A 14,085-nucleotide genomic window follows, 5' to 3' on the forward strand; every position below is an offset into this window, starting at 1 on the left:
AATTTGATGAAGCCCAAGAAATACATCAAAGTGCCTGAAATTTGTGTTGAAATTCCTCATGGTTGAATAATTATGGGTTTGTTGCTTCTGAAATTTTGCAAAACAAGTCTCTAAAGCTCAAGGAGGTGGTAAATTTTTTCTTTTCTTTTCTCTTTTTTTTTTTGAATCAATTAATGAAGCTTATATTATAGCTTGCAAAGCTTTTAAAGCTTAAAGCTTTAAAACTTTTATACGAAAGCTTTAATGTAACAAGTATTGGACCCGCGCGTTGCTGCGGCCGACAGGTAGAGTTCTAGAAAAAATAAACTCAGTTTCTCCAATTTAGGTCATGTTTTAAGTAAACACAATACATTATTTCAAGTGACTTTATATATATATATCTTAAAATAACATCCATGTCTCGTAGATTTATGGCGAAAACAAAAATATCATAGTAATGTAGCATACAAAGATGCAAAAAAGGACCAATATTACATATTCTCAAAATGCACCACAAAATACGTATTCTCAGTCAGTAATGTCAGAATCAACAAATTGAATTCTTCTCTTGTGAGAAGGATCATTCAATTGTCTCCTCATCACAATACGCTCTCTATTGTAAAGCGGTGATCCATCCCGCACATGCTCTACTATCGATGAATGCAAAGGACCTGCACAAAACGAAACAATGATAAATCAAATCTGCACATAACGACACATCGATAAATAAAATCTCAAAAAAATCTTATAATAGAAAAACATAATCAAAATTACCTCGTACAATAGAACATCGAGTGGATGGTACATGAGGAGCTCTAGTATAAAACGCATAACGAATACCAATGGCCATGATGGATGTAAGAAACACCCACTCATCGGGTACTGAATACCCCTCAAATGATGCAAAGCATCTGTCCATCTCTCTCCAAAACAAATACACACCCCACTCCTCATCAGGAACACCAATCCCGTACATCTCGATGCCTTCGTCGACAACTCTTACCATAAACGTATCAATGTCATGTAATATCCTAAAATCAAAGCATAACAAATAGGTTATACAATTATTTATATATAGGTTCAAAAAATATTCATACAATGCCTAACAATTACACTTATACTTACCCATCCCTATAAGCATCAATCATAATCCCTGCTACGTGACCTGCAGTAATAGGAGCTGACCATAGCGGTGGCTCTGTATACAGATAGACATTAGTATAGAATGTCATGTTCCATACTTTGTAATCAAGAAAAGTTAAGCAAATATAGAGAAAAACTCACGTTCTATCCTCGACAAAGGCATGTCCAATGTAAAGGTAATCTCAGACATGTCTGTAAACAACAAAAATAGGTACTTTTACCATGGACAAATATGTATAAAAAAAGAAATCACAACAAAATTAATCAAATTGCAGAACTTAAATAAGAAACCTGACTTGTCACTCTGAAGTCATCAAGATCTCCTTATAAACAATATTGTTTGTTGTAGGTGTATAACTTTGAAGATCATCAAATGAACACTCCACATTAGCGTTATCCTCAAGTAACACCTTCACAGCATGAGGAGACCGTGCTCGTGACAACGCGACATACAGTTGTCCATGAGTAAACACTGGAGTCACCAAATACAACCCCAAGACATTTAGGGTTTGGCCTTGTGATTTGTTTATTGACATGCCAAATGCCAGCCGGACGGGAAACTGTCTCCTCCTCATGGTGAATGGTAGTTGGGCCTCGCTGCATATAAAGGTAATCCGTGGAAGAAATACTCTTTCACCAACTTTAGTACCAGTGATGATTTCAGTCTCCAAGACTTTAGAGTGAAAGGCCTTACATATCATCCGTGTACCATTACAGAGTCCACGTCTTGGATCCAAGTTACGAAGCAAAATAACAGGAGCTTCTAACTTTAAAACCAAGCAGTGAGGTGGATATCCGCCCCGAAGGTCGATTGTGTTCAAAAATTCTGTGGAATACAGGAATGAATTTTCATCATTTTCAAGAATTGAATCTGCACTGAAATATTGCTTAGGCTCACCAGGCATTGCATCCAAAGCTGTCTTATTCACAATATCCACTTGACTGTTTATCGGAGCAAGAATAGCACGCTCACTAAAGTATGAAGCATATGTCGTAGTGATAGCCAATTCAGAGTATACCCAATGTACCAAGTCTTTAAGACTCGATCTTTGCAAGACCATATTACTTGGTAGTGTCACCATCGTATTATCATCGCTACAATCCACTCCATTCCCAATATTCATGACCCACTGTTTAAACTCATTGCATCCATTAGTATTGCTTGATTGAATACGCATATTTCCAGCTAACTTTAGAACTTTGATAGAGTTCCATAGAAAGGAACGACACAATGCTGCATTAACAATATCCTCACGTCTTCCCTTCATAATAACAGGCAAGATTTGTCTAAAATCTCCTCCCATTAATACAACCTTTCCACCAAATGGCTTATCTGAGAATAATACATCTTGTAAGCTCCTATCCAATGCTTCAAAAGCATAACGATGAATCATTGGAGCCTCATCCCAAATAATGAGCTTACAAACTCTCAAAACCTCAGCAAGTTGTCCATGTACAGGGATTTTGCAAGTTGAAGAATTGTTTAGCTCCAGAGGTATCTTGAATCTAGAATGTGCAGTACGTCCATTCGCCAAGAGCAGAGAAGCAATACCTGACGATGCAGTGGCCAAAGCAACATACCCTTGTCCACGTACTCGCGCAAGCAAGCAATTATACAAATAGGTCTTGCCCGATCCCCCCGGACCATCCAGGAAAAAAATGTCACCTGCATCTGTCGCAATTGCATGCATTACAGCATCGAAAGCAACACGCTGGCTATCTGTTAATGTTGACTCCATAGCACTTGACAGGTTATATTGTTCCACAGTATCAAAAGATCTCTCTTCCAAAAGCAATGTATTTTCACCCAAGACTTCCAAATCAGTTCTGTTTAGTTCAGGCATTCCTTCAAAATCTGCCAATGTCCGTCTCTGAGCACGAAGAATTTCTTCCAAATGTAGTAGTGCATGAGTTTCAGCTAATTGTTCAATACCAATAAACTGACCCCTGCTTCTTGATAACTGGTATAGAAAATCTTCTATCATTTCTTCTCGAAATCTCTTCCACAATATTCCTGGACAGGAAGGCTCACAAAATAGCAATATAGTACCAAAAAGACATCTCAATTGCAAGGCATTTTGCATAGATGATGCTTCCTCCATACATGCAACCCATTCAGAATCATCTTCCAGTATCCCTCTGGCAATGCAAGCTGCCTTGAAAGAAGGATAGATGTGACCATTGAGCGAACGCAAATCTTCAAATGACTTAGATCCTTTACATATTGTAAGAAGTAGGCGAACATAGTATGCCTCACCTGCCGAAGGAGCTACAAAGTACATGCGCCCTATAGTGTTTCCAATCTTTCTTTTGGTCCATTTCTTCAACCTGGAGTTCCAAACCCATTGTTGAGGGAAATCACCATACAATGTATTGTTTGCTTCAGGATGTTGTTGATTACAGGTAAACCATTCAGTCATAGTAGTCTTGCCTACATTTTCCCTCTGAAAAACATCTGCAATATTATCATCATCTCTGAAGATAACATTATGACCCCCATCTAAGTGTACCTGCAACCGTTGCACATCAGGCTTCTCATTGTGTAAATCATACTCAAAGAGTCTCCAACATGCCTCTGATGCAGAGACGTAACGTGCATCCAAATACCTCTGAATCTCATCGACTACGCAAGCAGCATTAACATCCCCACCTTGTACAGTGCTAAATCTTATTGTTGCTCTGTCATGCCCCTTGTATATGTACTTGTAAAGATATTTCACTGCTGCTATTGTTGAGCATATTTCCACATTTACATGAGCATTATATGTGACTGAAAGATAAGGGTTATATGGCACAACCCATCTATTATCAACATTACACTTTTTCAATGCCACAGTTCTTCCATCATTTCGACGCATATACACGGGGTAACCACTCTCATCCACAGTAGTCTCTTGTGCAAAAGCTCGTGGATAGTTCCTTGTGCATTTCCCTTTATCCATACAAATTGCACTTGGATTGAATGGCCCACAGGGCCCATGGATATTGCAATGCAACACGACATCATGCAGAGCAGGAAACATTTGCTTGTCAGGCAATTCGGCACATACTAATCTATCATAGTCTTGGACAGTCTTAGGTTTATAGGCACTATCCAAGATCAATAACGTGTGTGAATGAGGCAATCCTCTTTTTTGGAACTCAATGACACTCACATATCCAATCACCTTACCAAAGAGGTCCTTCTTCACGATATTTTTCATCATATCTGAATGTTTTTGGTGAAATACTCTAGTAGTCAAATCAGGCCGGTCACATGCACTTTGCCCCGGGAGTAAAGCATCTAATACCTCTGGCCACTTTGGGTTACAGGTGAAAGTAATGAATAAATCGGGCTTGCCCTTTGAACGAACAATTGCCATGGCATCCTGATAAAGTTGATACATTTGTCGTGGCCCACCAGTAAAACTGGAAGGTAACACTATTCTACTTCCCACTGTCCTTCCTGCAATACCACTTCCACTTCCTTCCACATGAAGCATGTCTGCTAAACCACTATAAACCTCTGAACGCAAACTTTTTTGATTATGGCGTAGCCAAGATAATCGTGACTCTTCAACACTGCAATAGGCATCAACCATAAACTGTTGCAACAACCTTCCACCACGTAGCAAGCATGCATTTGTATCTGGGCGAATTTGCAATCGATAAGCATAGTATTGTCGTTGAGTCACACAATGACCATTTCTCAATGCACTCACTTGTGCATCAGCATAAGGGATTCTCAAGTGCCATCCATCCTCCCCTCTTGGAAATAACATGACGTACAAAAGAGGCATATAGCACCTATGCAAATTAGAGATGTGTTTGCATGTGCCTTCTCGAGTATGCAATAAAATATCACGACGACCAACATTATGATCATCACCTTGACCAATCATGATACCAGCAATCTCGGAAGCTGTTGGCATTGAGTACTGCCTAGATGTGGATTTCGTCTCACATATAGTCATTTTCAAATCCAAACTTGGATTGTCACTCAACATTCTTCCCACATACTTAAAAGCTTGTGCAAATGGATTAGAAGTGTGCATCATCGATTGAAGTGCTTCTAGGGTTGTGGATTCCAATCCATTCATGACACCTAGTCGATTTTGTAATTCGTGCTCAGTATCAAACACATACAACTGTGCAAACTGTGGCTTAGGATTGTACATATTATTGGGGACCAAGGACCCAATCCGATGATAAACAGTCCCATGCACCTTGAAAGTATAGACACTACTATTGTGAAAGAGAGAGTCATCTATTTGTGCACCCAATGATGAAAAAGCCAACACACTATTATAAGCCCTGATGTTTTCTCGAAATTTTTTACTTGTAGTGTCACTACCAATCAAAAGAGACCTTAATGGCTCAGGTGGTTCAGCAAGTGAAGGAACAGACACACGCCCATGTTTACAACAATATTTGCCAAGAACCTGTCCACAACTCATCTTCTTTTCACTTGCCCATAACTGTGCTCCACAAAACCGACACTCATGTGTCATCCCTCCTAATGAGTGACTTAAAGTGCACGAATATACCAAAGGCCAAGTAGCTGCATGTGTACCTTGTACGGGCGGGAGTTCATGGAGGATAGACAAAATCCCTCCCTTTCTTTTTTCAAATACATAAGAGGTAATTTCTTCGATACTCTCCCTTCTTATTGTATTAGCAAATGGTACTTCTCTCTCTTCATGGGAAAAAAAGGAAGACATTGTAATTGCATTACCCTCATTTACTCTTCTAGCTGCATTATAAGAGGTCCTATTTCTAGCGATGAAGCGACGGTACCTTCTTGTAAGTCTCAAACTTTGAACCAGTGATATCCCTGAATAAACTCCACTTGCCATTTCCCTTGTTATTTCTTTCAAAAGAGTCCTATTCCTAGCAATTTCACGGCGAACACTTCTAGCACTCTTGTTAGATATCCTTTTATCTCCACCCAAGGCAATTTGAGACCTCTTAGTGCTAGATTGAGGTAAACACATCAAAGTTTCTTTTGCTACTTGTCTTTGTGCACAAAAGGTATCGTTTTCTGCAAGAATCCTATGAGTCTCTTGCATCAATACATCACCGGTATTACAGGTAACATTATGCATCCTTGCATCACAACAATGAGGTTCACTATCCCTTGACTCCTGTGCACATTTTATTTTTTCATTTCTTCTTCTTTTCCTTGGAGCATTCAAGGAAATGGTCTGAAGAGGACACCTCAAACTACGTGTCTCTACCATTCTTGCTATAAACCTAATTCCATCATAAAATAGTAAAGTCATTTTCTTTATTATAAAATAGTAAACATTGAATAAAAATAACAATATTTTTTCTATGATATTTGTGTATACACATAATATACAAATCCCTCATGAGATTTTCTCCAATCTTCACATACATACTAAAAGATTATAAAGCTCTCTCTCTCTCTCTCTCTCTCTCTCTCTCTCTCTCTCTCTCTCTCTCTTGGGATGTATATATATATATATATATGTATATATATATATATGTATATATATATGTATATATATATATATGTATATATATATATACATATATATATATACATGTATATATATATCTATACATATATATTTACATGTATATATACATCTATATATACATGTATATATATATATGTATATACATGAATATATACATGTATATACATGAATATATATATATATATATATATATATGTACATGTATATATATATATATACATATATATATATCTATATATATATCCATCCCTTTGACTCAAGCTAGATTGTGCTTAAATGCAGGTAAGTAAATGTCATAAACTTATTTGATCTTTGCCAAGTTTCATCTTTTCTCATGAGCATTAAAATCCTTATGCTCTTATCAAACTATATCGAACTATTCGTATTTAAAAATCATAAATTCTAAAAATAAACATACAATTAAGAAGAAAAACAAAAATAAAGCAAAGTTTTGGTAGCTTACCTCAAAAGACTAAGGAAGAACCAAACTATATGACAAATCAACAATATGGCAGCCCTATGAAAAGCTAATGTACCTACATTGATCCACAAAGTAGAATAGATGAGAGCTCTTTCCATCCCCTTAACTTCATTTCACATTTTTCCTTAAAACTTACATATATAAAAATAACAGACAAAATCTATTATCCTAAAACATTACACTAAGGAAGACCCAAACTATATGACAAATCAACGATATGGCAGCCCTATGAAAAGCTAATGTACCTACATTGATCCACAAAGTAGAATATATACATCTATATATGCATGTGTATATATATGTATATATATATATGTATATATATATATATATATATATACATGTATATATATATCTATACATATATATTTACATGTATATATATATATATACACACACACACACACACATATATATATATATATACATCTATATATTCATGTGTATATACATGTATATATACATCTATATATACATGTATATATATATATGTATATACATGAATATATACATGTATATACATGAATATATATATATATATATATATATATACATGTATATATATATGTACATGTATATATATATATATACATATATATATATATCTATATATATATCCATCCCTTTGACTCAAGCTAGATTGTGCTTATATGCAGGTAAGTAAATGTCATAAACTTATTTGATCTTTGCCAAGTTTCATCTTTTCTCATGAGCATTAAAATCCTTATGCTCTTATCAAACTATATCGAACTATTCGTATTTAAAAATCATAAATTCTAAAAATAAACATACAATTAAGAAGAAAAACAAAAATAAAGCAAAGTTTTGGTAGCTTACCTCAAAAGACTAAGGAAGACCCAAACTATATGACAAATCAACAATATGGCAGCCCTATGAAAAGCTAATGTACCTACATTGATCCACAAAGTAGAATACATGAGAGCTCTTTCCATCCCCTTAACTTCATTTCACATTTTTCCTTAAAACTTACATATATAAAAATAACAGACAAAATCTATAATCCTAAAACATTACATATATACTTATAAAAAGACAATAACAATGTCACAAATATTACAAAAACATTATAAAATCAACATCCAATGTCTTCCAATGACCAAACCAAGCTTAGAAATCTCTCTCTCTCTTCCCCCCATGTACATATAAGAGACAAAAAGCCATAAAAAGAGAATTTTCTATAAAAAAACCATTAAAAGAGACATTCTCTATAATCTCCATATAAATACTAAGAGATTATATCCACATATATAAATCAATCTCTCTCTCTCTCTCTCTCTCTCTCTCTCTCTCTCTCTCTCTCTCTCACAACAATGATATCTGAGAGACAAAAAGAACCATACTTATCATTCGAGTACTTAGAGCCCAAAGTTACAAAAAGAAAATACTGTCATAAGCATTACAAAAGGATCATAACATCAACTTCCAATCGGTGAACCAAATGAATAATTACATTCCACGTGTTTGCAATCTATAACTCATTTTGGTAATCATTATCATTAGAGTACTTAGAGCCCAAACTTTCAAAAAGATAATAGTGTCATAAGCATTACAAAAGGATCATAAGATCAACTCCTAATTGGTGAACCAATTGAGTAATTACATTCCACGTGTTTGCAATCTACGACTCATTTGGGTAAGTAAAGCCCCAAACCTATTCAATGTTACTTTAAGGCTTGATACTTCCATTCCAAGCCTATCAACATGGGCACTTAACTTGTCTTGTTGCTCTTTTATAGCATCAATTGTCTTTCGACAACCAATATCACAAAGGTGTGCTCCGAAAGCACCACATGTATCCATTATGCGGAGGTAGGTAGCTTCGACAATATCCTTGATCTCGTGATTGCCACTTATAATGGCAGAAACTGATTCTCGAGTTGAACTGCTCTCCCCACTTCCATGATTTCTTATGCACTGACCAAGACCAGCAATCAAGCTCTCCACATTTAACACATGGGAGTTTGTGTCGTTGACCAAATGGAGTATATTCTCTGATGTTACATTTATTGTCTTCTTTCCATTTCGAGTCTTCTTACCATGGTTACGTCGCACCCACTTAGTAGAGGTTTTTAGTTTCCTCCGGCATTGCTTAAAAGCATGCATTATTCGTTGAGTCTTCTCATTATCTTCTCTTACCTCAGATTGTTGAGGTCTTGAATACTCTGCACAATGGCTTCTATCCTGAACGTCCATGGAACACCTCACAATTTCCCCCTCGTTATCCATACTGTACATCATTAAGAAATATATTAATGAAATATTTTTCAAATTTTTTTTAATCTAGAAGAAATTATGGATTATGAAAATAATCGAAACGGTGAATCACAAACTAAATCACACGTACGTAGAATAGATTAAGACCCAACTACGCTCAAGTGAATGAATGGTAAAAAGGTATCCACATGATGTATATGTATATGTATATGTATATGTACATGTATATGCATATGCATATACATACATATATGGTTGTATATGTATTTGTATATGTATATATATATGTATATGCATATACATACATATATATATGTATATGTATTTGTATATATATCTATATATGTCTGAAGGCGGTTCACCTAATTTTAGCTTTTGGGAAACTCATTGAAAAAGATGGCTGAGAGTGTGGGCCCAAGGTATTCACCTAGGAATATGTAAAATATCATGTGAGTTAAACAAAAGGCGCTTACAATTTCATCGACTCACATAAAGTTTTACATACATCCTCGATTTTTTAAATACAAAGAATGAAGAAAGTTCTAAGCTTAACCGTAGTTTATTACCTTGAAGTTAACAAAATGGGTATATTTAAAACATCAACCTTCAATTCCTAGTTTTAGTTTTACTGGCCCTCCTTGTCGTCTTTTTCTCTACATTATCATCGTCGCTGTCCGCAGCTCTTCTCATCGACCTCCAAGGATCAACAGATTAGGGCTTGGACAACCTAGGGTTTGAATAGGCTAGGATTTTGGTGAGATTAGGTTTTGCCTCAGCTTTAAAGAGTTTTAAACTACTCCTTTAGTGAACTCCCTTACACTTATCGTGAGAACCACTCTCTTTGTCTCAACAACATGCATGTTCCCCATGTAGAGGACACATATTGTTTGAACAACATGTATGTTCCCCATGTAGAGGAGACATACTATGTCAACTTTCATAGATAGATGACGACCCAGCGGTCAAAGGTGCCAATGTTAGGGCCTTTTTATTAACTATATAAAATAAAATAATATCTTTTCAACCGGTGTTCAACCGGTCAAAGGCGTCATGACATTTCCAATGCTATTCTATGTTTTTCTTTGGGGAACCAAAATGCCCTTCAATTCCTAGTTTTAGTTTTACTGGCCCTCCTTGTCGTCTTTTTCTCTACATTATCATCGTCGCTGTCCGCAGCTCTTCTCATCGACCTCCAAGGATCAACAGATTAGGGCTTGGACAACCTAGGGTTTGAATAGGCTAGGATTTTGGTGAGATTAGGTTTTGCCTCAGCTGCTCTCTATCGATAGCATAGGGGTTGCGCACCTCCTTTGCCCACGTGGAAAGAGGTGGGGATGTGGTTAATCTTGTATAGATTTTCATGTCCTCACCATTCCTTATCCAGCCCAAGGCCACATCAATCCGCTGTTCCTTTTTTTGGGGGGGCGGTATGAGTACGGCAAAATTTAAAATTGAGAAGAGCAATTAATTAATGCAAAGAAATACTTTTATACTTGTTTTTAGAGATATATATATTGCGGCTTATTTAATTGATACGTCTTCTAAAGAGAGCCAAAAAGGTCCAGAGGCTCTCTCAGCTGCATGGCTCTAAAGCCAGCTTTGCAATCAGCACGTGGGTGTTCCCCATGTAGAGGACACATACTGTGCCAACTTTCATAAAAAAATCTGTTCTTGAAGGCGTGCATGTCAATAATTCGAGCATAAGAGGTATGAGGGGCAATGCAATGCAGAAGGGATTTGGTCCCATGGGCTTCTCAGGTATCACAACAAAAACCAAGACAGTGATCGATCATTTCCTTCTGCCATGGCGAAGGGGCTGCCGTTGGCCACACCGTTGACATCAAGCCGTTCATGTGAATAGCCTCCTCTCCCATCCATGAATGCATCGAGTTCAAGGTATAGATAAATATATATAATACATTTTGTTTGAAATCTTTAGGTAGTCCTCTATATATATATATATTCTATATAAATAAATCTTTTATTTAAAACAAAACAATCCAAATCTTTATCAAACATTAATCAAAAGTCATCAATCTTCGACTTTTTAGGAAGGTTTTGAATTGATGTTTATATTAGGTTGAATCATTAATTATAAAACAATTCATTACAACACTCATGTATACAATTGCATCGAGTTCAAGGTAACAGCGCAGTACCAGTTCTGGTTTGCACTTGGAGGAGGCAAAGGCGGTCGAGGAGCTCGAGGAGGCGAAGGCACGACCACGTGGAGCTCAAAGCTAGCAGACTGAGGTGCCTGGCATACATAGAATAACCAAAATTTTTAAAAATTTGAAGGCTAGCCAAAATGCAACCACTTTTTCTCAATCATTTTTTAATTAAAAAACCCGAATTATTCTACACTTTCTCTCTCTCTCTCTCTCTCTCTCTCTCTCTATATATATATATATATATATATATATATATATATATATATATATATATATAACAAAACAAATCATTTTTTATCTAAAAAGTCCAAAATCATTTTACAAAATACACTTTTAGAACTCTTAGGGAATAACCAAAATTTTTAAAAATTTGAAGGCTAGCCAAAATGCAACCACTTTTTCTCAATCATTTTTTAATTAAAAAACCCGAATTATTCTACACTTTCTCTCTCTCTCTCTCTCTCTCTCTCTCTATATATATATATATATATATATATATATATATATATATATATATAACAAAACAAATCATTTTTTATCTAAAAAGTCCAAAATCATTTTACAAAATACACTTTTAGAACTCTTAGGGAACTAATTTAAAAAGATGGATGAAAATAAGTCTGAGGTGGGGTTCTCCTTAATCCTGTATAGATAGATGACGACCCAGCGGTCAAAGGTGCCAATGTTAGGGCCTTTTTATTAACTATATAAAATAAAATAATATCTTTTCAACCGGTGTTCAACCGGTCACGTGGAAAGAGGTGGGGATGTGGTTAATCTTGTATAGATTTTCATGTCCTCACCATTCCTTATCCGGCCCAAGGCCACATCAATCCGCTGTTCCTTTTTTTTGGGGGGGGGGGTATGAGTACGTCAAAATTTAAAATTGAGAAGAGTAATTAATTAATGCAAAGAAATACTTTTATACTTGTTTTTAGAGATATATATATTGCAGCTTATTTAATTGATACGTCTTCTAAAGAGAGCCAAAAAGGTCCAGAGGCTCTCCCAGCTGCATGGCTCTAAAGCCAGCTTTGCAATCAGCACGTGGGTGTGGTGGGTGGGGCGCTCTCCCTTTAATTGATACGTCTTCTGAAGAGAGCCAAAAAGGTCATGCCCAGAGCTCGTGGGTGTGGTGGGTATCCATCGCGGAGGGGGGCTCTCCCCGGAGCTGCACGGCTATAGTCCTATTCGCGTGGTATCCATCGCGGGGGGCTCTCCGAACAATCCAAATCTTTTTTATTTAAATCTTATACACACACACACACACACACACACACACACACACACATGTGTATATGAAATACTTTTATACTTGTTTTTAGAAATATATATATTGCGGCTTATTTAATTGATACGTCTTCTGAAGAGAGCCAAAAAGGTCCAGAGGCTCTCCCAGCTGCATGGCTCTAAAGCCAGCTTTGCAATCAGCACGTGGGTGTGGTGGGTGGGGCGCTCTCCATTTAATTGATACGTCTTCTGAAGAGAGCCAAGAAGGTCATGCCCAGAGCTCGTGGGTGTGGTGGGTATCCATCGCGGAGGGGGGCTCTCCCCGGAGCTGCACGGCTATAGTCCTATTCGCGTGGTATCCATCGCGGGGGGCTCTCCGAACAATCCAAATCTTATACACACACACACACACACACACACACACACACACACACACATGTGTATATGAAATACTTTTATACTTGTTTTTAGAAATATATATATTGCGGCTTATTTAATTGATACGTCTTCTGAAGAGAGCCAAAAAGGTCCAGAGGCTCTCCCAGCTGCATGGCTCTAAAGCCAGCTTTGCAATCAGCACGTGGGTGTGGTGGGTGGGGCGCTCTCCATTTAATTGATACGTCTTCTGAAGAGAGCCAAGAAGGTCATGCCCAGAGCTCGTGGGTGTGGTGGGTATCCATCGCGGAGGGGGGCTCTCCCCGGAGCTGCACGGCTATAGTCCTATTCGCGTGGTATCCATCGCGGGGGGCTCTCCGAACAATCCAAATCTTTTTTATTTAAATCTTATACACACACACACACACACACACACACACACACACACATGTGTATATGAAATACTTTTATACTTGTTTTTAGAAATATATATATTGCGGCTTATTTAATTGATACGTCTTCTGAAGAGAGCCAAAAAGGTCCAGAGGCTCTCCCAGCTGCATGGCTCTAAAGCCAGCTTTGCAATCAGCACGTGGGTGTGGTGGGTGGGGCGCTCTCCATTTAATTGATACGTCTTCTGAAGAGAGCCAAGAAGGTCATGCCAAGAGCTCGTGGGTGTGGTGGGTATCCATCGCGGAGGGGGGCTCTCCCCGGAGCTGCACGGCTATAGTCCTATTCGCGTGGTATCCATCGCGGGGGGCTCTTTTTTATTTAAATCTTATACACACACACACACACATGTGTATATAATTTTAGATTTTTTAAATAAAAAATCATTTGTTTTGAAACATGGAATGGCTTGAAACGTGGAATGGCTCGAATTCATAAAACTGTAGTTCTCTGGCTCAGCTGCAGTCGGATCTTATACACACACACACACACACACACATGTGTATATGAAATACTTTTATACTTGTTTTTAGAAATA

The 14,085-nt window shown here is 37.1% G+C and overlaps 2 protein-coding genes across 3 annotated transcripts; both read right to left on the minus strand.

Annotated features, from left to right (window-relative positions):
- Positions 1 to 426: 426 nt before the first annotated feature.
- On the minus strand, positions 427 to 7,998 carry LOC147619786 (uncharacterized). Of its 2 annotated transcripts, XM_086772631.1 has the most exons (6): positions 7,924 to 7,987; positions 7,069 to 7,141; positions 1,264 to 1,314; positions 1,105 to 1,177; positions 754 to 1,010; positions 427 to 650 (listed from the first exon to the last, which is right to left on the minus strand). In XM_086772631.1, the coding sequence occupies exons 3-6, from the start codon at positions 1,310 to 1,312 to the stop codon at positions 508 to 510; spliced, it is 522 nt and encodes a 173-aa protein (XP_086628757.1). In that variant the 5' UTR covers positions 1,313 to 1,314; positions 7,069 to 7,141; positions 7,924 to 7,987; the 3' UTR covers positions 427 to 507. The 2 variants fall into 2 exon arrangements, with proteins under 2 accessions (XP_086628757.1, XP_086628758.1); XM_086772632.1 differs by lacking the exon at positions 7,069 to 7,141 and having other exon boundaries at positions 7,924 to 7,998.
- Positions 7,999 to 8,613: 615 nt separating this feature from the next.
- Positions 8,614 to 11,581, minus strand: LOC147619787 (uncharacterized). The gene is made up of 2 exons (XM_086772633.1): positions 11,481 to 11,581; positions 8,614 to 9,334 (listed from the first exon to the last, which is right to left on the minus strand). Exon 2 carries the CDS (start codon positions 9,331 to 9,333, stop codon positions 8,704 to 8,706), a length of 630 nt encoding a protein of 209 aa, XP_086628759.1. The 5' UTR covers position 9,334; positions 11,481 to 11,581; the 3' UTR covers positions 8,614 to 8,703.
- Positions 11,582 to 14,085: the final 2,504 nt, after the last annotated feature.

This window comes from Cibotium barometz, chromosome 32 (assembly GCF_041138505.1).
Source record: "Cibotium barometz isolate CiBa-2024 chromosome 32, ASM4113850v1, whole genome shotgun sequence".
Classification (NCBI taxonomy): domain Eukaryota; kingdom Viridiplantae; phylum Streptophyta; class Polypodiopsida; order Cyatheales; family Cibotiaceae; genus Cibotium; species Cibotium barometz.